General features: G+C 52.8%; 1 protein-coding gene across 1 annotated transcript in view; it reads right to left on the bottom strand.

Moving 5' to 3' along the window:
- LOC119969776 (fer-1-like protein 4) overlaps positions 1-23,967 on the bottom strand; it is a 427,310-nt gene that overhangs the window by 122,123 nt on the left and 281,220 nt on the right. The window contains 4 exon segments of the mRNA XM_038803853.1: positions 3,744-3,783; positions 17,204-17,332; positions 19,005-19,117; positions 22,267-22,441. Coding sequence (XP_038659781.1) covers positions 3,744-3,783; positions 17,204-17,332; positions 19,005-19,117; positions 22,267-22,441 — 457 coding nt within the window.

Here is a 23,967-nt window from a genome sequence, read left to right as displayed (position 1 = left end):
AGGTCCTTCCAAGCTAACTTGTAACTAACTGAACCTTCACGTCTCATCTTTACATAAGCCTCCTTCTTTCCTCTTGACAAGTGTTTTCAACTACTTTAGTAAACCACGGTTCTCTCGCTCGACCATTTCCTCCCTGCCTGACAGGTACATACTTATCAAGGACACGCAGTAGCTGTTCCTTGAACAAGCTCCACATTTCCATTGTGCCCATCCCCTGCAGTTTCCCTCCCCATCCGATGCATCCTAAGTCTTGCCTCATTGCATCATAATTGCCTTTCCCCCAGATATAACTCTTACCTTGCGGTATATACCTATCCCTTTCCATCGCTAAAGTAAAGGTAACCGGTTTGTGGTCACTATCACCAAAGTGCTCACCTACCTCCAAATCTAACACCTGTCCTGGTTCTTTACCCAGTACCAAATCCAATACGGCCTCGCCTCTCGTTGGCCTATCTACAGACTGCATCAGGAAACCCTCCTGCACACATTGGACAAAAACGGACCCATCTAAAGTACTCGAACTATAGCGTTTCCAGTTAATATTTGGAAAGTTAAAGTCCCCCATAACAACTACCCTGTTACTTTCGCTCCAATCCAGAATCATCTTTGCAATCCTTCCTTCTACATCTCTGGAACTTTTCGGAGGCCTATAGAAATCCCCTAACAGGGTGACCTCTCCTTTCCTGTTTCTAACCTCAGCCCATACTACCTCAGTAGACGGGTCCTCATCAAACGTCCTTTCTGCCACCGTAATACTGTCCTTGACTAACAATGCGACCCCTCCCCCTCTCTTACCACCTTCCCTGAGCTTACTGAAATATCGAAACCCCGGCACCTGCAACAACCATTCCTGTCCCTGCTCTTTCCATGGGCGCGATTCTCCGCACCCCACACCGGGTGGGAGAATCGCGGGGGCCGGGTGAATTACGCCACGCCGCCCTGGCACCCCCCCGCGATTCTCCAGCCCCCCAAAATGGCGCATCGCGTTTTTCGACTGGTTGCTCAGAGAATTGGCACTCGCCGTTTTTCACGGTGACTGGCGATTCTCCGGCACGGATGGGGCGAGCGGCCTGCCGAACCCGACCGGTTCACGCCGGCAGCGACCAGGTGTGGTTGGCTCCGACCTCTGTGTGTGGGGCCTGTGGGGGGCGGAGGGAGGATCGAGCACCACGGGCGTGCTCAGGAGATGTCTGGCCCGCGATCGGTACCCACCGATCGTCGGGCCGGCGTCTTTAAAAGACGCACTCTTTACCCTCCGCCGCCCCGCATGTTCAAGCCATCATGTCTTGCGGGGCAGCGGAGTGGAAGATGGCAACAGCGCATGCGCGGCTGATGTCACTTAGGCACCGCCAGCCGCATCATTCCTGGCGCGCAGCTTTACGCAAGCGTCAAGGCCCGGCGCCTGGGATTCACGCGCCGCCGCTCCTAGCCCCCCATGAGGGGGAGAATAGGGGGCGAGGAGCGGCCTTCGACGCCGGAGTGAAACACTCCGGGTTTCACTCCGGCATCGGCTGTTTGTCTCCCGATGGGAGAATTCCGCCCCAACATTGACTCGGGGTTGTTGGCGGATGGAGGTTTCTGTGATAAGGTGCGGGCGGCGATTAAGCAGTATGTGGAGCTGAATCAGAATGGGGAGGTGTCGGCGGCCATGTTTTGGGAAGCACTGGTTCGTGGTTTAAGGGTGCGGTGGCTATATGTGGCACCAAGGGCGAGTGTGCGGACAAATGATATGAGCTCATGGGAGTTTCCAACTACACAGTAACAAGGTAGGGGTGCCTGCTGTCGTCATTGTTATTTGCGCTGGCTATAGACCCTTTGGCGATGGCTCTTAGGGGGTCGGCGGAGTGGCGGGGGATTATGAGGGGACGGGGGAAGCATCGGGTGCCACTCTATGCCAACGACCTATTGTTTCAGGCCCGCTGGGGAGTATGGGACTGATGATGGGCATGCTGGGGAGGTTTGGACGGTTCTCAGGGTACAAGCTGAATGTAGGGTAAAGCAAGTGTTCCTGGTGAATTGGGACTGTGAGCCAATTTAGGGGGGATGCCATTTAAAGTGGCTAGGGAGAGGTTCAGGTATTTGGGGATTCAGGTAGTGAGGGAATGAACGATACTCCACAAGTGGAACTCAATGAAACTGGTGGAGGAGGCCAGGGGGGGATCTTAGGAGGTGGGAAACGTTGTAATTGACCTTGTGGGAGGGTCCAAGTGGTAAAGATGAATATTCTGCCGAGGTTTCTGTTCAATTTTCAGACACTCCCGATCTTTATACCAAAGGCCTTTTTCGGAAGCTGGACACGAGAATTGCGCAGCGGAAGCGTGCTGGGCCCATCACCCAGAGGTCGATGGATCAAAACCATTCTCTGCTAGTTACTTTTGTTGGGGCTGTTTAGCACACTGGGCTAAATTGTTGGATTTGAAAGCAGACCAAGCAGGCCAGCAGCACGGTTCGATTCCCGTAACAGCCTCCCCGAACAGGCGCCGGAATGTGGCGACTAGGGGCTTTTCACAGTAACGTCATTGAAGCCTACTCGTGACAATGAGCGATTTTCATTCATTCATTCATTCATTGTTTCGGATTTTGTATGGGCGGGGAAGGTGCCAAGGGTGAGGAGGTCCCTGCTACAGAGGCAGATACAGCAGGGGGAGTTAGCATTGCCGAATCTGCTTCATTATTATTGGGCGGTGACTGCGGACAAGGTGCAGCGATGGTGGGAAGGAGAAGTGGTAGAGTGGGTTCGGATGGAGGAGGAATCTTGTAAAGGGTTCAATTTGAGGGCTATGCTGATGCCAGCATTGCCAATAGCTCCAAGTAGGTATTCAGGGAGCCCAGTGTGTAGTCCACAGTGAAGATATGGAATCAGCTGAGGAGGCATTTTAAGGTGGAAGGGATGTTGGTGTTAACACCGCTTTGCGAGAATCATGGGTTTGAGCCGGGGGGATGGATAGTGTATACAGGAGGTGGAGGGAAGTGGGGCTGGTCAAGGTGAGGGATTTGTATTTGGAGGAAGGGTTTGGAAGATCTGAGGGAGAGGGTAGAGCTCCCGAGAGGGAATGAGTTCAGGTTCGGGACCTTGTACCTTGTACGAAAGGTCTGGAAGGAGTTCCCTAGGTTGCCGGGATACACCCTGCTGGAGCAACTGCTGCTTCCAGATGTGGAAGGGGAGGGAAGAATTGGGGATCTATACAAGTGGCTGGGGGAGCAGGGAGGCGGGCAGGTGATGAAGATTAACGAAAAATGGGAAGAAGAGTTTGGAGGGGAGATCAATTGGGAAGTATGGAGTGAGGCATTGCGTAGGGTAAACGGGACCTCCTCTTGTGCAAGGGTGGGCCTGATACAGTTTAAGGTGGTGCACAGGGTGCACATGACTCGGGCGAGAATGAGTGGGTTCTTCCAGGGGGTGGCAGATGAGTGTGAGAGGTGTGGGTGGGGGCCAGGGAATCAGGGAAGTGGGGGTTAAAAAGGGGGAGAAATTGTACAAACTGTATAGTTGACTGTTGGGAAGTATGTTTCCCGCAGTGTTTATGTCCTGCAACTGTTTTGATACACGTTTGTAATAAAATACATTAAAAAAAAACAATGCAATCGCTGAATCACACCCTTTGTTTATGAACGGAATCAAAGACTGTGGGGATAGTACGGGAAGGCTGGGTTGATCTGGAGGGCCAGTCAGGATTTTGCTGAATGGCAGAGCAGGCTCGAGGGGCCAAATGACCTCCTCCTGCTCCCGTGTAATAACTTGCCTTGTTCATTGGCTTCTTCTTCATCATCATTTTCTTTCTCCTGAAAAACAGAGGAATTACTGATTTTATTCAGTTTATATTTAGAATCATAGAATCCCTACAGTGCAGAAGAAGCTATTCTGCTCATTGAGTCTGCACAGATCCATGTCCCACCCTATCCTTGTAAACCCAAAACCTAACCGTCACATCCTGGGACACTAAGGGGGAATTGATCGCGGCCAATCCACCTATTCCGTACATCTTTGAACTGTGGGAGGAAAGCGGAGCACCCGGAGGAAACCCACGCAGACACGGGGAGAACGTGCAGACTCCACACAGACAGTGACCCAAGGCAGTATTGAACCCGGGTCTCTGGCGCTGTGAGACAGCAGTGCTAACCACTGAGCCATCATGCCTGCAATCTTAGAATTGTTGACATTCTTCCCCAGTCTGTATTATATTTTTAATTTTCTACTTTAATATTTCTGTACTGAGGCTGCAATTCTCAGGTCAAGTTCAGTGCGGACAGCTGCAAAGTAAAATGCCCTCTGTAACTGCCTGAAGAATGTGCCTCACTCAGTTTGAAGCTCAGAGGCCCTGCTGAATGTCAATGTTTCTATTCCACCATCTTGATGAAAGAAATGTGAAAGTTTCAAGGAGAGAATTCAGAGCACAGACTCCAAGTGCTGATGGAGACAGCCACCACTGGTTATGCAAAGGAAGGGAATATACAAGGGGCGGAATTCTCCCTCCTCCCCCCTCCCCCCCCCCCCCCCCCCCACGTCGGGTGGGAGAATCGCTGGGGCGCTGAACGAGTCCTGCCACGCCGCCCCGGCACCCGCACGCAATTCTCCCGCCCCCCCAAAACCGGCGCGGCGAGAATCACGGCTGGCCACTGGGAGAATCGCTGCTTGCCATTTGTAACGGGTGAGCGGCGATTCTCTGGCCCGGATGGGCCAAGCGGCCTGCCCAACACGACGGGTTACCACCGGCGCCGTCCACACCTGGTCGCTGCCGGTGGGAACAGCGCGGGAGCGCTGGGGGGGGGGGGGGGGCTGTGGGGGGTGGAGGGGGGTTCCTACACGGGGACTCCTCAAAAGGAGTCTGGTGCCCACCGATCGGCGGGCCGGCCTCTCTGAAAGAGGACCTCCTTTCCTCCGTCGGCCCGCAAGATCCACCCGCATGCACGGGTGACGTCATTTACGCTGCGCCACTTTTACGCAGCGCCAAGGCCCGGTGCACGTAAATGACGCAACGCCAATCCTAGCCCCCCGGGGGCGGGAGAATAGGGGGCTGGGAGAGGCCTCCAACGCCGGAGTGAAACATTCCGGTTTTCACTCCGCCGTCGGGACTTAGTCTCCTGATGGGAAAATTGCGCCCCTAATGTCTGGGTTGAGAAGTCAGAGAGGCATTTCTAACAGTGGAGGAGTTTATTGAGAAAAGGACATTGTGGTGGTGTTGGCCCCTTTAAGGGGATGGGGGGCAGGCTCCACAGACCCTGTGATGGCTCTAGACCAATCACGTGGGAGCGAGCAAATCCCAGCCAATGGGGAGTTTGTGCAGGGGTTTGGGAGCAGGACTATGGGCAGTGTGGACCTGGAGGCGGACTTGTAAAGACTTGTTGTATATTGTTCTGTGCCTCCTCTGTAACTGCCTTTGTCTTTCATCAATAAACATCTTTCTTAACTGCTGGAAGCCTCCAGTGTCTATCTCGAGCCACCACACTGGCCATGAGGTCAAGGTTTTCAATCACAGCCCACAGTCAATGTGAATCGAGGTGGGAGGAAGGAGCAGTTGAGGAAGTAGACAAGCTCCAGCAAGAGCCGGAATCATTTGAACCCTGAGTAGAAATGTCTATCATTGGGAATCTAGGGGTTGGGACTTGGAGTCAGTACATCGAACTGCTCCATTTCTTCTTTATTGTGAACGAGATCACAGGTGAGGAGAAGCAGAAGCTGATACATCTGACAGTTTAGGGCCCCAAATGTACAATTTGATTAGGACTCTCTCGTCCCCAGAAGCACCCGGCTCGAAGACCTTTGACCAGATAGTGGCATTGGGTAATGAACATTTCAACGCAAGACTCTCGATTATCCTCCGGCGTTATCTCCGGAATTGTTTGCCCTGGAAGCTGGTGGAGGCTGGATCATTAGAAGTATTCAAAGTGGAGATGGATAAATATTTGATAGATCGAGGAATAGAGGCTCTGGGGAATAGGCAGAGGAAAGGAATTTAGGCCGGGATAGATCAGCCACGATGGTACTGAATGGCGGGGGAGACCTGAAGGATCTGGTGGCCAACTCCTGCTTCTGTTTCTTGTGTTACAAGTTTAACTCTGCAGTGAGGGACCATGAAGATTATTAGAGTCTGTCTCAGCCTCCGTAGTCAGGTTTCACCAACTTGAGTTTGCGCTTAGCAACATGTTGCATGACTGACAGGTTTGTGGGATCCATAACTTTAATATCCAGAAGAAGCTTCTGGCAGAGACCAAAATTACATTGGATAAAGCGAGCAAGATAGGCCAGGTGATGGAGTGTGGTGAAAAAGGCACCATTGAGCTTCAAAGAGAGGCTGAAAGGGTTAACCAAGTATGGGGCGGTACGGCTCCGAGGTCTGATGCAGGATCAACAGGCACAGCTCAGAGCCGGATAGGATCTACTCATAATCCCATGTGCTTTAATTTAACACACTAATTCTCTTCTGCGGGACTTTGTCAAAAGCCTTCTGAAAGTCGAAATATACCACATCGACTGGCTCCCCCTTGTCAACTCTACTAGTTACATCCTCGAAGAATTCCAGTAGATTTGTCAAGCATGATTTCTCCTTCATAAACACATGCTGACTCTGTCCGATCCTGCCACTGCTTTCTAAATCTTCTGCTATAAAATCTTTGATAAAGGTTCTAGAATTTTCCCCACTACCAACGTTAGGCTTAAGTCCTTCCTCGCTATGGTCAATTATTATGGAAGGTTTATTCCAAATTTAGCTACAACACTGGCATCATTACATCAGATGTTAAGGAAGAATTAGGGGTGGCAACGGAGAGAACCTCCACAAGAATCCTTCCCAGTTGTGAAACCTCTTGGTAATTTCGATCTGGGAAAACCAATTGTGCTGCCATGTGGTGCATCCCCTTACAGAATAGGGACAATTTTATCCCACAAAATGTAGATGGTTTGGAATTCCCTATCACCTTTCCTCGAAGACCCTTTCTGAAGCAGAATAAAATTACCCCCAGATAGAGGAGGGCTTAGCGGTTATATTGGGTGTGAAGAAATTCCATCAGTATGTGTACGGTCGACAGTTCGACATAGTGACTGACCACAAGCCATTACTGGACATAAAATTATGAAGGGAATAGATAGGATAGATGCGGGCAGGTTGTTTCCACTGGCGGGTGAAAGCAGAACTAGGGGGCATAGCCTCAAAATAAGGGGAAGTAGATTTAGGACTGAGTTTAGGAGGAACTTCTTCACCCAAAGGGTTGTGAATCTATGGAATTCCTTGCCCAGTGAAGCAGTTGAGGCTCCTTCATTACATGTTTTTAAGGTAAAGATAGATAGTTTTTTGAAGAATAAAGGGATTAAGGGTTATGGTGTTCGGGCCGGAAAGTGGAGCTGAGTCCACAAAAGATCAGCCATGATCTAATTGAATGGCGGAGCAGGCTCGAGGGGCCAGATGGCCTACTCCTGCTCCTAGTTCTTATGTTCTTATGTTCCTAGTTCTTATGTTATGGGAAGATCAGCCACATCGCCCACAGCCTTGATGAGGGTGCAGCATTGGGCCCTGCTTATAACCCGCCCAGAACCCAAATTGCTAATGTGGATGCATTAAGCTGCCTGCCCTACACAGAGCATTCTGCCACCAGATACCCCAGGAGATCATTCTAGTCCTAAAATTCCCAGACACCCTGCTAGTGTCCACAGGGCATATCGCAGCTGGACCCAAAGAGACCCCATTCTTTCAAAGGTCAAACAAACATCTGATGGCTAGGCATAGACAAAGCCATTGAAGAACTAGTACAACAGTGCCACTTTTGCCAAATGCAGAAATCTTTGCCGCCTTCTGACACCCTTCAATCTTGGGAAATGGCCAGGCCTCCCATGGACGAGGGTCCATGCTGATTATGCCGGCCTGTTATGGGCAAGATGTTTTGATGCTGGTGGATGCCCACTCAAAGTGGCTATCAGTTCAAGAGATGGGGTAGCTAACTCGGTGGCCACAGAATATGCCTTGCGTCAAATGTTTTCCACTCATGGGCTTCCCACGTCAGTTATTTCGGACAATGGCGCCCCCTTCACTGGCGATGATTTCCAGCGTTTTGTGAGAACAAATGGCATATGGCAGACGAAGACTGCCCCCTACCACCCAGTGTTGAACAGTCCAGCTGGGGGTCATTCAAACTTTCAAGAATACCATGAAAAAGCAATCCAATAAACCACTTTGACAGAGATTAGTTAATTGTTTTGGTGCACAACCCAACCCCACGTTCAGCCACAGGGTCACACCAGCTGAACTGTTCATGGCCGTCATTTGACAACTCAATTGGATCTTGTGTTTCTAAATTTTGTTTGGAGGGAGGAGGCCGATCAGGGGCTGAATTCTCCCAAAACCGGCGCGATAGCTGGGAACCGGTGCCAAAAATGGCACGGATCACTCCGGTGTCAGGCCCCCCCAAACGTCGCGAAGTCTCCAGGCCCGAAGTCTCCGGGCTAGCAGCGGCGTGACGCCATTCGCGACGGCATCACCCGCCGTGGATCCACCGCGTCACTTGATGCCGCGCGGCGTCACAGCACAAAAGACGGTCCCCCCCCCCGGAAGACCCGCTAAGATGGCCGCCCGCCACGCAGCCCTGAGGTTCCAGGAGCGTCACATCGAGGGGCTCCTGGACGCAGTACAGGAGAGGAGGGAGGCCCTGTACCCCGGACATGGCCGCAGGGTCGCCCCACACCTCAGCCGGCGCCTGTGGAGGGAGGAGGCAGAGGCCGTCAGCGCTGTGGCTGTGTCACCGAGGAAAGGCACCCAGTGCCACTTCGTCAGGGCAGCCAGGGTGAGACCCGCCCCCCCGCCCCCGATGTGCGGAACACCCCCAGGTGCAACCAACCCTAACGCGCAACCACTGGGGTGCATTCATATACATGTCTAACACTGTTGTCCTTTACCCCTGCCACCCCCCCGCCCTGCCACCAACCCCCACCCCCCCCCCCCCCCCCCCGAGAAGCGTGCACACAACAACAGGGAGCGTCAGAGGACTGGAGGGGGCCCAGCTTATGAGACCACTCACCGTCCATGAGGAAAGGGCCCTGGAGCTGGCAGGCGGACCTGAGGACCGGGAGGTTGCTGATGCAGAGGTCGGGGGCCCACTAGCAAGTGAGCCACCCAGGGCCATTCCCCCTCCCCCATATTCCCCTCCCCCATATCCCCCTTCCTCTATATCCCCCATATCCCCCTACTTCTATATCCCCCATATCCCCGTATCCCCTTCCCCATATCCCCCTCCCCATATCCCCCCTCCCCTATATCCCCCATATTCTCCTCCCCATATCCTCATATCCCCCTCCACATATCCTCATATCCCCCTCCCCCATATCCCCTCCCCTATATCCCCCCTCCCCTATATCCTCATATCTCCCCCCCCATATCCCCCTCCCCTATATCCCCATATCCCCCTCCCCTATATCCCCATATCCCCCTCCCCATATCCCCCTCCCCTATATCCCCTGCCCAATATCCCCCATATCCCCCTCCCCTATATCCCCCAATATCCCCCTCCCCATATCCTCATATCCCCTCCCCCATTTCCCCCCTCCCCTTTATCCCCCATATCCCCCTCCCCCATTTCCCCCTCCCCTATATCCCCCATTTCCCCCTCCCCTATATCCCCCACCCCTATATCCCCCTCCCCATATACCCCAATATCACCCCTCCCTATATTCCCCTCCCCATATCCCCCCTCCCCCATAGCCCCCCTCCCCCATATCCCCCCTCCCCCATAGCCCCCCTCCCCCATAGCCCCCCTCCCCCATAGCCCCCCTCCCCCATAGCCCACTTCCCCATATCCCCTCTCCCCCATATCCCCTCTCCCCCATATCCCCATATCCCCCCACCCCCATGGCCCCCCTCCCCCATATCCCCCATATCCCCGTCCCCATATCCCCTCTCCCCATATCCCCTCTCCCCATATCCCCCTCCCCCATATCCCCCTCCCCCATATCCCCCCTCCCCCATATCCCCCCTCCCCAATATCCCCCGATCACTGCCCGCGTGTCTAACCATGCTGCTGCTGTATTGTGTGTTGCAGGACCAAATGTCGAGGCACCCGTCCCCGCGGATGCCGACCGCCCGCAGGATGCCCCAGGGCGGCCATGAAAGAGGGAGAGACCCGGTCCTTCTGGTGTGCGACACCCACAGGACGCCCCAGGGCGGCCACGAGAGAGGGGGAGACCCAGAGCAACACGGAGACGACGCCCCCGTCTCATGCGGGTGCGGTGACGCCGGTGTGTAACACCCAGCGACGAGGGGAGCAGCCACAGGCCCCCGTCGCAGCTAAGCCAGGACACCCCAACCCAGGATACCCCTACCCAGGGCAGCCCTACCCAGGACACCCCTACCCAGGACACCCCTACCCAGGACAGCCCTACCCAGGACAGCCCTACCCAGGACAGCCCTACCCAGGACACCCCTACCCAGGACAGCCCTACCCAGGACAGCCCTACCCAGGACACCCCTACCCAGGACACCCCTACCCAGGGCAGCCCTACCCAGGGCAGCCCTACCCAGGACACCCCTACCCAGGACACCCCTACCCAGGATACCCCTACCCAGGACAGTCCTACCCAGGACAGCCCTACCCAGGACAGTCCTACCCAGGACACCCCTACCCAGGGCAGCCCTACCCAGGACACCCCAACCCAGGATACCCCTACCCAGGGCAGCCCTACCCAGGACACCCCTACCCAGGACACCCCTACCCAGGACAGCCCTACCCAGGACAGCCCTACCCAGGACACCCCTACCCAGGACACCCCTACCCAGGGCAGCCCTACCCAGGACACCCCTACCCAGGACACCCCTACCCAGGACACCCCTACCCAGGACAGTCCTACCCAGGACAGCCCTACCCAGGACAGTCCTACCCAGGACAGTCCTACCCAGGATACCCCTACCCAGGACAGTCCTACCCAGGAGACCCCTACCCAGGGAAGCCCTACCCAGGACACTCCTACCCAGGATAGCCCTACCCAGGATACCCCTACCCAGGACACCCCTACCCAGGGCACCCCTACCCAGGACACCCCTACCCAGGGCAGCCCTACCCAGGACAGCCCTACCCAGGACACTCCTACCCAGGACACACCCACCCAGGACACTCCTACCCAGGACACCCCTACCCAGGGCACCCCTACCCAGGACACCCCTACCCAGGACACCCCTACCCAGGACAGCCCTACCCAGGACACCCCTACCCAGGACAGTCCTACCCAGGACAGCCCTACCCAGGACAGCCCTACCCAGGGCAGCCCTACCCAGGGCACCCCTACCCAGGGCAGCCCTACCCAGGGCACCCCTACCCAGGGCACCCCTACCCAGGACACCCCTACCCAGGGCACCCCTACCCAGGACACCCCTACCCAGGACACCCCTACCCAGGACACTCCTACCCAGGACAGCCCTACCCAGGACACCCCTACCCAGGGCACCCCTACCCAGGACACCCCTACCCAGGACACTCCTACCCAGGATAGCCCTACCCAGGATAGCCCTACCCAGGATAGCCCTACCCAGGATAGCCCTACCCAGGATAGCCCTACCCATGACAGCCCTACCCAGGACACCCCTACCCAGGACAGCCCTACCCAGGACACCCCTACCCAGGACATCCCCAACCCAGGACAGCCCTACCCAGGACACTCCTACCCAGGATAGCCCTACCCAGGACACCCCTACCCAGGACAGCCCTACCCAGGACACTCCTACCCAGGATAGCCCTACCCAGGATAGCTCTACCCAGGATAGCCCTACCCAAGACACTCCTACACAGGATAGCCCTACCCAGGGCAGCCCTACCCAGGACACTCCTACCCAGGATAGCCCTACCCAGGATAGCCCTACCCAGGATAGCCCTACCCAGGATAGCCCTACCCAAGACACTCCTACACAGGATAGCCCTACCCAGGATAGCCCTACCCAGGATAGCCCTACCCAGGACAGCCCTACCCAGGACAGCCCTACCCAGGACACCCCTACCCAGGACAGCCCTACCCAGGACAGCCCTACCCAGGACAGCCCTACCCAGGACACCCCTACCCAGGACAGCCCTACCCAGGATAGCCCTACCCAGGACACTCCTACCCAGGATAGCCCTACCCAGGGCACCCCTACCCAGGATAGCCCTACCCAGGACACCCCTACCCAGGATAGCCCTACCCAGGACACTCCTACCCAGGATAGCCCTACCCAGGATAGCCCTACCCAGGACACCCCTACCCAGGGCAGCCCTACCCAGGGCAGCCCTACCCAGGACAGCCCTACCCAGGGCCCCCTACCCAGGACAGCCCTACCCAGGACAGCCCTACCCAGGACACCACTACCCAGGACAGCCCTACCCAGGACAGCCCTACCCAGAACAGCCCTACCCAGGATAGCCCTACCCAGGACAGCCCTACCCAGGATAGCCCTACCCAGGACAGCCCTACCCAGGACAGCCCAACCCAGGATAGCCCTACCCAGGATAGCCCTACCCAGGACAGCCCTACCCAGGACACCCCTACCCAGGACACCCCTACCCAGGACAGCCCTACCCAGGCACCCCTACCCAGGACACCCCTACCCAGGACAGCCCTACCCAGGGCACTCCTACCCAGGGCAGCCCTACCCAGGGTACCCCTACCCAGGACACTCCTACCCAGGACACTCCTACCCAGGACACTCCTACCCAGGGTAGCCCTACCCAGGACACCGACACACATGACACTGGAAGACAGGACAGTGACACACAGCGGACGGGTGGAGACGAGGCGCCACTCCAGGGGACCATGGACTCGGAGTCGGATGATGCGCACGACACAATGCCACTGCTTTCTCCAACACCCTCCACCATCGCAGAAACACACCTCGGTTGGGCACTTTAATGATGAGGCGTCTGGTACACTCACTGGTGCGCACAACACAGCCGTACCGGTACAGCAGGTGGAGATAGGAGCAGCAGAGGGGCCGGGAGGTTGGAGGGCATCCTGGCGCAAGCGAACATCTGCCGCCCAGACGGGTCCCGGGTTCCTGGAGTTACCACACCCACCCATAGACCTGATGCAGCCACCAAACCCGGGGCGAAGGAAGAGGATGACGGCCGGCTTGCGGCAGCTGCAGACGCAGGTGGAGGAGTCCACCCGCGTCCAGGAGCTGGGAGTGATGCCGGTCATGCATGCCACCCAGGCCGAAACCGCATGGGTGGCGTCATCGGTGGAGGCAATGGGTGTGATGGTGTCAGACATGGGGAGCAGTATGCAAGGCCTGGGGCTGTTCGTGAAGGCGCCGTGTGTGGCCAAGGACATGGCTGCCCTCTCACAGGAAGCCATGAGCCAGAGCCAGCGGCAGATGGCAGAGGCACTCAACGCCGTGGCGCAGTCCCAGCGGGCCATGGCCCAGTCTCAGCAGGCCATTACTGAGGGCATTGGCGCCATTGCCCATGTGCTAGCCAGCGTCGCATGGTCACAAGCAGGGATGGGCAACTCCCTGAGCCCCATGGCTGCAAACCTGCAGACCCTTGTCAATACCAGCATGGGCCTCCAGGACTGGCAGCAGCAGGTGTCGGGGGGCGTCGGATGGCCGATCCGTTCGCACCCCCGACCCATGTAGCGGCCCGGGGGACATCAGGCACCCCGAGGGAGGAGGAGGTGCTGGGGCCCGGCCCGGGTCCCCCTGTAGGGGAGGTCCCGGAACACCGCGGCACCTCGGACTTTCCCCCCCCCCTTCCGTCCCAGGTGCATCGGGTGGGCAGTGGGTAGGACAGGCTGGCAGCTCGCCATCCCAGTTGCCCGAGCCGCAGCCTGGCCCATCTAGGCTGGGCCGCCCCCGGAAACGGCTGCCAAAGGGATCCCGAGTCAGAGGGCAGGAATCACAGGAGTCCACCTCCAGTTCTGCCGTACCTTCTGGGGAACCACCTAGACGTAGTCAAAGGGCCTGTAAGGCCAAACAATTAGACACTGAGTAAGTTGGCACGGGTGAAGGGCACAGACGGGTTTAGGGGCTAGGGCACGTGTATGGACAGTTTATAATTAAAATCACTTTCACACCTACAGAAGCTGCCCTTGTGCTCTGTCCGAAGCGTGCGGGGGGTGTCATGTACGTTGAGCGCCAGTGTGTGTGTGTGAGGGGTGGTCTGACGTCGGCCCCAGGTGAGTGTGCCCCCCCTTCACCTGGGCCACCCTCTCGATCTTGTCGGGCGGCGGAGGGGAAATAGTGCGTCCCTTTTGGACGCAGGCCCGACGATCGCTGGGCACCGATCGCGGGCCTGTGCCCTCCCGAGCACAACAGTGGTGCTCCCGCCCCAAACGGGCCTCTGGATGCCCCAAACGGGCATCCAGCGGCCGTTTTTACGATGCCAGCAAGCAGGTGTGTTTGCTGCCGTGAAAAAACGGGCGTAAAGGCCCGGCCGCTCGGCCCATCGGCCGCGGAGAATCGACGCTCGCCGTAAAAAACGGCGAGCGGCGATTCGTGATGTGGGTCGGGCGAGGGGGGGGGAGAATAGCGGGAGGACGCAAAAAATGTCGGGACGCCCTCCCGCTATTCTCCCAACCGGCGTGGGCAGCGGAGAATCGCGCCCGTAGTCTCCCGATGGGAGAATTGCGCCCCACATGTCCAATTCTAGTCACAACACTTTAGGAAGTATATGAGGGTCCTTGAGAGGGTGCTAAAGGGGTTTACCCAGAATGGTTCAAGTGATGGATGAGAAATTTGAACTGCAAGTTTAGTACAAGAAGCTGGGGATGTTTATCTTAGAGTAAAGGAGATTTGAAGTGTGCAAGATGATGATAGGTTTAGATAAGATAGGCAAATTAAAGCTATCGACATTAGCTGATGGTATAGGGACTAGGATACACAGTTATCAGATTTTGGGCAACAGTTGCAGTGAGGGTATGAGGAGAATCTTTATTCCCTTGAACACTAATGATCCAGAACTCGATGCTCAAGAGGGTGGTGGAAGCAGAGACGATAAATGATTTAAAAAGTATATTGGATGAGCACTTGAGGAAAAGAAACTTGCAAGTTTACACAGAGAGTGTGGGGAAGAGTGGGATGGGCTGGATGAAGTCATCGAGGTGTACAGCACAGAAAAGGCCCTTCGGCCCATCGGGTCTGCACTCCTCAAAAACAACCACCTAACTATTCTAATCCTATTTTCCAGCACTTGGCCTTGTCTGCCTTGGTATTGCAAGTTATTTAGAATTCATTCATGAGATGTGGGTGTTGCTGGGCCAACATTTCCTGCCCATCGCTAATTGCCCTTTAACTAAGTGGCTGTTAGGCCATTTCAAAGCTATTTAAGAGCCAACCACATTGTTGTGGGTCTGGAGTCCCATGTAGGCCAGACCAGGTAAGGACGGCAGATTTCCTTCCCTAAAGGACATTACTGAACCAGATGGTTTTTTACAACAATCGACAATGGTTTCATGGTCATCATTAGACTTTAAATTCCAGATTTTAAAAAATTGAATTCATCTTTCATCATCTGCCGTGGTGGGATTTAAACCCGGGTCTTTGGATCACTAGTCCAGTGACAATACCACTACACCTCTGCCTCCACCACCCTTCAGGCAGCGAGTTCCAGACTCCCACCACCCTCTGGGTGAAAAGGTTTTTCCTCACATCCCCTCGAACCCTCCTGCCCCTTACCTTAAATCTATGTCCCCTGTGTCATAATATACATCTATGTATGTAATGGAGTGCAGATGAGGAAGTGAACAAACGAACAAGGTGTACTTTAGGACCATGCGGATTGAGTGTTCACAGACAGGACAAAAGGATTCAGCCAAAAACCTGTTTGAAACCATCGGGGGAAGGGGAGCTTTTGCCTCGTGGTAAGCAGGGGGCAAAGGATGATGGGATTACAAAGGCAAAGCGACCAATTAAGATATAGAGCCAGGTCAGGAGGTGTATAGAATGACCAATGGGAAGCTTATATGTGAATCTTACTGTGATTTTTGAATATATCAGCTAAAGCTCTTTTGTATTCTGTCTCTTTGGTCCGGAGTGCTGCAGGAGACAGCATGTGGGTCCTGCAGCTCTATGGATTAATGCAGCCTTGCAAGTGAGTCGATTAAATGATATTATACCTGCAAATCCATCTCGATTTAATTGAATCTAGACTGACTGCGAATTAACCAGGAATTAACACAGACAGGCAGTGATTGACACACAGGATGACCAGTAAGCACACAGAACATAGAACATAGAACAGTACAGCACAGAACAGGCCCTTCGGCCCTCAATGTTGTACCGAGCCATGATCACCCTACTCAAACCCACGTATCCACCCTATACCCGTAACCCAACAACCCCCCCCTTAACCTTACTTTTATTAGGACACTACGGGCAATTTAGCATGGCCAATCCACCTAACCCGCACATCTTTGGACTGTGGGAGGAAACCGGAGCACCCGGAGGAAACCCACGCACACAGGGGGAGGACGTGCAGACTCCACACAGACAGTGACCCAGCCAGGAATCGAACCTGGGACCCTGGAGCTGGGACACAGCAGCCAATCACCAGACAGGACACGACTACTATAAAGCCAGAGGGCACCAGGTTTCCCGCTCTCTCGGGACCCAGCTTCTGAGACAGTCAGAGTTCGTGAGCTAGCCAGTGCAAACACCATGTGGTAGCTAGTAAGTCTGGTTAGGCTAGCCTCAGGTCTCCAGTCAAGTCAGCATAGTGTCAACCCACAGTTAAACATGTATCATAGTTAAGACGTTAAATAAAATTGTGTTGCATCTCATCAAGTGTTGGAGGTCTGTCTTTTGCTACACTGCATCAAGTGCAGTCCACATCAACCCAGCCTGCCCAACACATCACCCTGTTCATTGATCCCTCCACCAAGGGGAAAGGTTTTTCCACATCTACTTTATCTATGCCCCTCATAATTTTGTTTCTACAGAGAGCCGGTATGAATTTGATGGGCTGAATAACCTCCTTCTGTGTTGTAATGACTCTCAATCTGGCAAGGACAAATGGAAGAGAAAATTGGGATGAACTTGTAATATCTCAGCTGGAATTGTAGATTAGACAATCAAGTTATGGATTTAGGAGAGTGCAAACTTTCTGAGCTGGAGTCAACCTGAATCTGAGATGACTAACCCGAACAGCCTCAATGAGCTGGCACCGTGACTTCATACACGTTGTGTAACATTTGGAAAGCTTTTTAATACCAATGGCCCATAAGCATAATTTTTTGGTGTCTCTGTAAGTAGATAATAATACTCACTGTCATCTCTTCCAGAGATGCATAATACTTCGACCACCAATCCAATTCCTCTGGGTCGATTTTCTCCTCATATTCTTCAGGTTCATCCTTTGCTAATTTTGGTTTTAGTGGCAGTTTCTTCATCGGAATCTGAGAGAAAAGAAAGTTAGGTCTGTTCAAAATGTGTTTCTTTCCCTCAGGGTTTGGTATTTCACCCAAACTCAGTCCAGTTCCACAGTTATAAAAGCAAAATATTGCGGATGCTGGGAATTGAAATAAAAACAGAAAATGTGGAATAAACTCAGCGGGTCTGGCAGCGTCTGTGGAGAGAGAACAGAGTTAACATTTTGTGTCCGTATAACTCTTCTTAATCAACTCACAAAGTTAACTCTGTTTCTCCCTTCACCATTGCTGCCAGACTGGCTGAGTATTTCGAGCTGTTTCTGTTTTATTTCCATCTAGTTTCATCCTTTATATTGAGTCAGGGAACTGATTATCGGATGAGATACTGCAACTGAGCCCAATGATGCCCATACCCAGTGTTCTCATTGATATGCACACACACACACCAACTCACACCCATGCACACACACTGACTCACACCCATGCACACATACCCTGACTCACACCCATGCACACACACCGACTCACACTCATGCACATACCCTGACTCACACCCATGCACATACCCTGACTCACACCCATGCACATACCCTGACTCACACCCATGCATACATACCCTGACTCACACCCATGCACACATACCCTGACTCACACCCATGCACACACACCGACTCACACTCATGCACACACACCCTGACTCACACTCATGCACATACCGACTCACACCCATGCACACACACCGACTCACACCCATGCACACATACCCTGACTCACACCCATGCACACACACCGACTCACACTCATGCACACATACCAACTCACACCCATGCACACACACCGACTCACACCCATGCACACATACCCTGACTCACACCCATGCACACACACCGACTCACACTCATGCACACATACCAACTCACACTCATGCACACACACCCTGACTCACACACATGCACTCACATCCTTGCAAACATTCTTGTTCACATTCATTCATACACACACTCTTGCTCACACTCATGCCCACACACTCCCACGTTCACACACTCTCACAGACACAAACTCGCAGATATGACTCTGACAAGCACACATACGTACTCATGGTAAGTTAATGGAAATATACACTGGTGTTGAAAATGGACTACTGGTTCATAATTACGCATGTTACACTCTCACCCTGTCCTCCGAGGTGCTGTTGAAGGAGTCTTGGTGAGTTCCTGCAGTGCATCTTCTACATGGTACGCACTGCTGTATTCTGGACGGAGTGAATGTGTAAGGTGAAATTGCCCTTCGGTTAGGTTGGGTTACGGGGAAAGGGTGGAGGTGTGGGCTTAAGTAGGGTGCTCTTTCCAAGAGCCGGTACAGACTCGAATGGTCTCCTTCTAATTTGTAAATTCTATGATTGATAGAGGAGGTGCAGAGTAACAGGTTACTCAATTTATGACTGGTCATCTCCAGAAGTTATTAGCAGCAGAGGTTTGACTAGTAAGAGACGGTGATGCTCATTAGTACTGATTGCTCCAGTAGGCAGATAGAACTAGCCAAACACACAGATGTGTCTGGGCTTTGTGAGCAGTGATTTGATTTCATTTGATTTATTGTCACATGTAGCGAGGTACAGTGAAAAGTATTGCTCTGCGTGCACTCCAGACAGATTGTTCCAGACATGAAAACATAGTGCAGGAGGACAGATTACACTTACCTTCAGAACATCAAGAGGCCTTTTCGTATTCTCAGAAAATGCTATTTCTGGTTCAGAGATTGTGATTCGAGTCTGTGCGTTGCCGTTGGAAAATGGGAGTTTGTGCGCTTTTTCTGCAAAGGAAATGAAAATGATGCTGAATGTCTGACCCAGATGAAACATTAAATTACAAGATTGAAAGATTGACAAAAAACTGCAAATGATGGGAAGCTGAAGCAAAAAGAACATTGTGGAAATTCATTTCATTGGGAAGAGCTGGATTAGGGCCCTGAATCAGAAATAGATGTTTTGATAAAGAGAATCATTTTAGAGAGCTCCGGAGGTGGTGCTGGGGTATGGGACTAGCTGGGTTGCTCTTTTGGGAGTCGGTGCAGGCACGATGGGCTGAATGGCCTCCTTCTGTGCTGTAAATAACTAACTAACATCAAGCAGCTGCTTGATTTCTGTGACATTTACAGCATTTTCTGGTGTTTGGTTGTTAAAATCCAAAACACAACCTTATCTCCTGTCCTTTCCACAATGGGGGAAACAGCAAGAGCAGCTTCAAACTGAGACACGGGATGTCACAGGTCAGCTTTACAACAGCCAATGAATTCACAGTGAACAGCTGACTGCACTTTTCATTTTCTATCTAATCCACAGCCAAGTAGGACAGAGATTCACCATTTATGTCATCGCCACCCAAAACACAGAGATAAACATGTAGAACATAGAACATTACAGCGCAGTACAGGCCCTTCAGCCCTCGATGTTGCGCCGACCTGTGAAACCACTCTAAACCCATCTACACTATTCCCTTATCGTCCATATGTCTATCCAATGACCATTTGTGCTTTGATTCATCAGCCTGCTCCTTCTGTGTCAGATGTGTGATTACCAAAAGTTAAAGGCCTGGCTTCATTGTTAAGTAGGTTGTCCTTTTCATCTTAATAATTCCTGACTGATGACGTGGCACTAATACAACAAATCCCTGGATCAAACTCATTGATTTAACTAAACAAAAAGTCCATTCTGTGCAGGAATCGAGGGGCCGTTCCCGGCTATCTAATGATTCATAGAATCCCTACAGTGCAGGGAGTCATTCAGCCCATCGAGTCTGCACCGACCATTCGAAAGGCCACCCTATCAGGCTCAATCTCCCGCCCTATTCCTGCAACCCCACCCCAAGGGGCAATTTAGTTTGGCCAATCTGTCTAACCTACACATCTTTGTACTGTGGGAGGAAACCGGAGCACCCGGAGGTAACTCACACAGACACGGATAGAAAGTACAGACTCCGCACAGACGGTGACTAAAGCCTGGATCTCTGGCTCTGTAAAGCCACAGTGCTAACCACTGTGCCACCATGCCACCGGCTCTATTTTTTGGTTCCCCTGGTTCCCACTGAGGCCCCACTTAGCCGCATATCCAGCACCCAGGAACTCTGACGAACGGAGCTGTTCCCTGCAGGAAGAGATCAGGTGCTATTTTTAAATGGTGCCCCGATCTCTTGACCCCCCCTGACGTGCCCACTGGACTCCCCCAACTCACCTATTGGGGGGTCCTCAAGACGACCCGCACCCAAACAACTTAACAACAGGGCATCAAGGGCCCGATTCCTGGCACAGGGAAAATGCAGCCTGACACCATGGCACTGCCAGGGTGTCACTGCCAGGATGCCCAGGTGACATTGCCAGGGTGCCCAGGTGACATTGCCAGGGTGCCCAGGTGACATTGCCAGGGTGCCCGGATGTCACTGTCAGGGTGCCCGGGTGGCACTGCCAGGGTGGCACCAGCAGTACCAGTGTGTCAGTCTGGCCAGAAGCCAACTGAGGCCCTCTGATCGCTTGGGAGAATGCCCCGTTTGTGGGGCCCAGCGCTAAATAGCTCCCGACTGATGCCGGGTGGCTGTTTGATCTGGCAGCAGCACAGCTAAGTGAGCTTTTAAGCTCCTTTAACTATGTGAGTCTGCATCCTACCCATTGGAGGTGGCACTCATCTCGCAAAATGTAATTAGATCGCGCGAGGCGTAACGATTATTGGGATGTTGGACACTTTCCGTAACCCCTCCCCCTCCCTCAGCAGCCATGCGCCGGTTTCACGATTTTTAAAAGCACAAGTGAACCTCGCCATCGGGAACTGGCCCATCGGAAGCAGTGAATTGCGGAGGCCCCGGAGAATACCGGGTTGGGGCGCAAATAATATGCCAGTGGTGTTTGCTGTACGTGTGCCCGGACCGCCGCTGTCGAGGTGACGGAGAATCGCCACCCTCCGCAATTTTGGCACGGAACCGATTCTCTGTCCAATCGTGTTTCGCGATTTTGCCGTCAGTCAGTGGAGAATCCCACACATTTTATTTATCTAAATACATATTTCTGCTCCCAAAGGACTGGATACAATTATGCCGATAACATCGAGGGTCATTGTCACATGGATCAAAATAATTCCGCACAACTATTGTTCATGAGAAACAAATGTCCAGGCAGAGATTACAGTAAGGGCAGGACAGTGGTTAGCACTGTTGCCACACAGTGCCAGGATGACACAGTGTCACAGTGGTTAGCACTGCTGCCTCAGAGTACCAGGGTCCCAGGTTCAATTCCTCCCCCGGATGACTGTGCGGAGTCTGCACGTTCTCCCCGTGTCTGCCTGAGTTTCCTCCGGATGCTCCAGTTTCCTCCCACAGTCCAAAGATGTGCAGGTTAGGTGGATTGGCCATGCTAAATTACCTTTAGTGTCCAAAGGTTAGGTGGGGTTACTGGGTTACGGGGATAGGGTGGGCCCGTGGGCCTGGGTGGGGTGCTCTTTCGGAGGGTCGGTGCAGAATCGATGGGCCGAATGGTCTTCTTCTGCACTGTAGGGACTCTGAGTAATATGGGAATTCTTTCTCTGCACCACTCCAGTCTCTACTTCACTTTTCTCTTTTGAGACACTTTTTAAAACCCACGTCTTTGATGAAGTTTCAGTCAGGATCTCGAATTATCTCGAGTCACTCAGTGTCAAATTTTGTTTTTAATGCTCCTTTGGAAAATTTTACAATGTTGAAGGTGCAAAATAGATGCAAGTTGTTGTTAGTTATCTCATGGAGGCCAGTGAACTGAGGCCAGTTAAGTCGGTGCACAGACTTAGACCCATTGGACTTGGTGCTGGTCTGAATGATATACGACCCACTGGCAGATATTCCTGTTCCACAACGGAGCCCACACCTACCCACCTGCTGGGCCACTCAGTGCCCAGATATACCTACGTGCTCCCCTTTCCATAGGTTATATATTATTCTTACTTTTGGTTTTAAGATCATCATCTTCAGATTTTGGGTTCTCCTCTAGTTCCTTCAGGGAATACTTCTGCAAGTTTGTGACGGTGCAGGATCCCACAAGGACTGTGCGCCCGAATGCACGCTGTTCCACCACAAAAATGCTGAGGGGTGGGTGAAGGTAAATCTGCTCCGGGAGTTCCTGTGAATCAAAAGTTCCAATTAAGCTGACCTCCAGATCATTGCAATGATAGCAACTCATCCAGCTCATTGTACTTGGAATCTAGTAATGCACCACAACATAGAAATTAGCCGAATGCAGTTTAAGAACTATGAGAATCAGCCAGTTCCTGATGTACTGTACAGCAGGTGCCAATGTGCCTGTGCCAACTTCTGCAGGTTGTGGAATGATGCAGACTGTTGAAACCACAAGGCCCGGCCAGAGAAGGACTGGTGTTATCAGGGATTGATCATTCTGACAAAAGCAGCTTTCAGCCGGCTGCAGCTGAGTGAATAACCGAAGGAACTCAATGTTGAATCCAGAGTTTGTAAAGTGCTTTAATGTAAGATGAGGTGCTATTCCCCAAGCTACACTAAGCTTCATTGGGACATTGCAGGGGTCTGAGGACAGGGAGATCAGTGTGAGAACAAAGCGCAGAATTAAAATGCAGGATAAAGCTTATGGACGGAGTGAAGGCATTCCTCAAAACCGTCATCAAATGTGCATTTGGTCTCTTCAATGTACAGGAAACGAATCAGTGAGTTCAGTGGATACAAAGTTGAAATATGTTCACATAAATTACTGTTTCATTTGAAAGGAGTGTTTGGGGCCTTGGAAAGTGAGGACAAAGGAGGGGACAAGTGTTGTACCTCCTGTGTTTGCATGGGGAGGTGTCCTGGAAGGGGAGGGAGTGTTAGGGTCACAGACAAGTGAACTAGGGTTCTGGAGGGATGATGAAGGTGAGAGAATGCTGAGGGAGAAGGGAGGTGTTAGGCGGTGGCATCATGCCAGAGATGGAAGCAATAAGAACATAAGAACATAAGAACTAGGAGCGGGAGTAGGCCATCTGGCCCCTCGAGCCTGCTCCGCCATTCAATTAGATCATGGCTGATCTTTTGTGGACTCAGCTCCACTTTCCGGCCCGAACACCATAACCCTTAATCCCTTTATTCTTCAAAAAACTATCTATCTTTACCTTAAAAACATGTAATGAAGGAGCCTCAACTGCTTCACTGGGCAAGGAATTCCATAGATTCACAACCCTTTGGGTGAAGAAGTTCCTCCTAAACTCAGTTCTAAATCTACTTCCCCTTATTTTGAGGCTATGCCCCCTAGTTCTGCTTTCACCCGCCAGTGGAAACAACCTGCCCGCATCTATCCTATCTATTCCCTTCATAATTTTAAATGTTTCTATAAGATCCCCCCTCATCCTTCTAAATTCCAACGAGTACAGTCCCAGTCTACTCAACCTCTCCTCATAATCCAACCCCTTCAGCTCTGGGATTAACCTAGTGAATCTCCTCTGCACACCCTCCAGCGCCAGTACGTCCTTTCTCAAGTAAGGAGACCAAAACTGAACACAATACTCCAGGTGTGGCCGCACTAACAGCTTATACAATTGCAACATAACCTCCCTAGTCTTAAACTCCATCCCTCTAGCAATGAAGGACAAAATTCCATTTGCCTTCTTAATCACCTGTTGCACTTGTAAACCAACCTTCTGTGAC

The sequence above is a fragment of the Scyliorhinus canicula genome, chromosome 7 (assembly GCF_902713615.1).
Source record: "Scyliorhinus canicula chromosome 7, sScyCan1.1, whole genome shotgun sequence".
NCBI lineage: Eukaryota > Metazoa > Chordata > Chondrichthyes > Carcharhiniformes > Scyliorhinidae > Scyliorhinus > Scyliorhinus canicula.
Note: the sequence above shows the minus strand (reverse complement) of the source record. Positions and strands in the feature narration are given on the sequence as shown.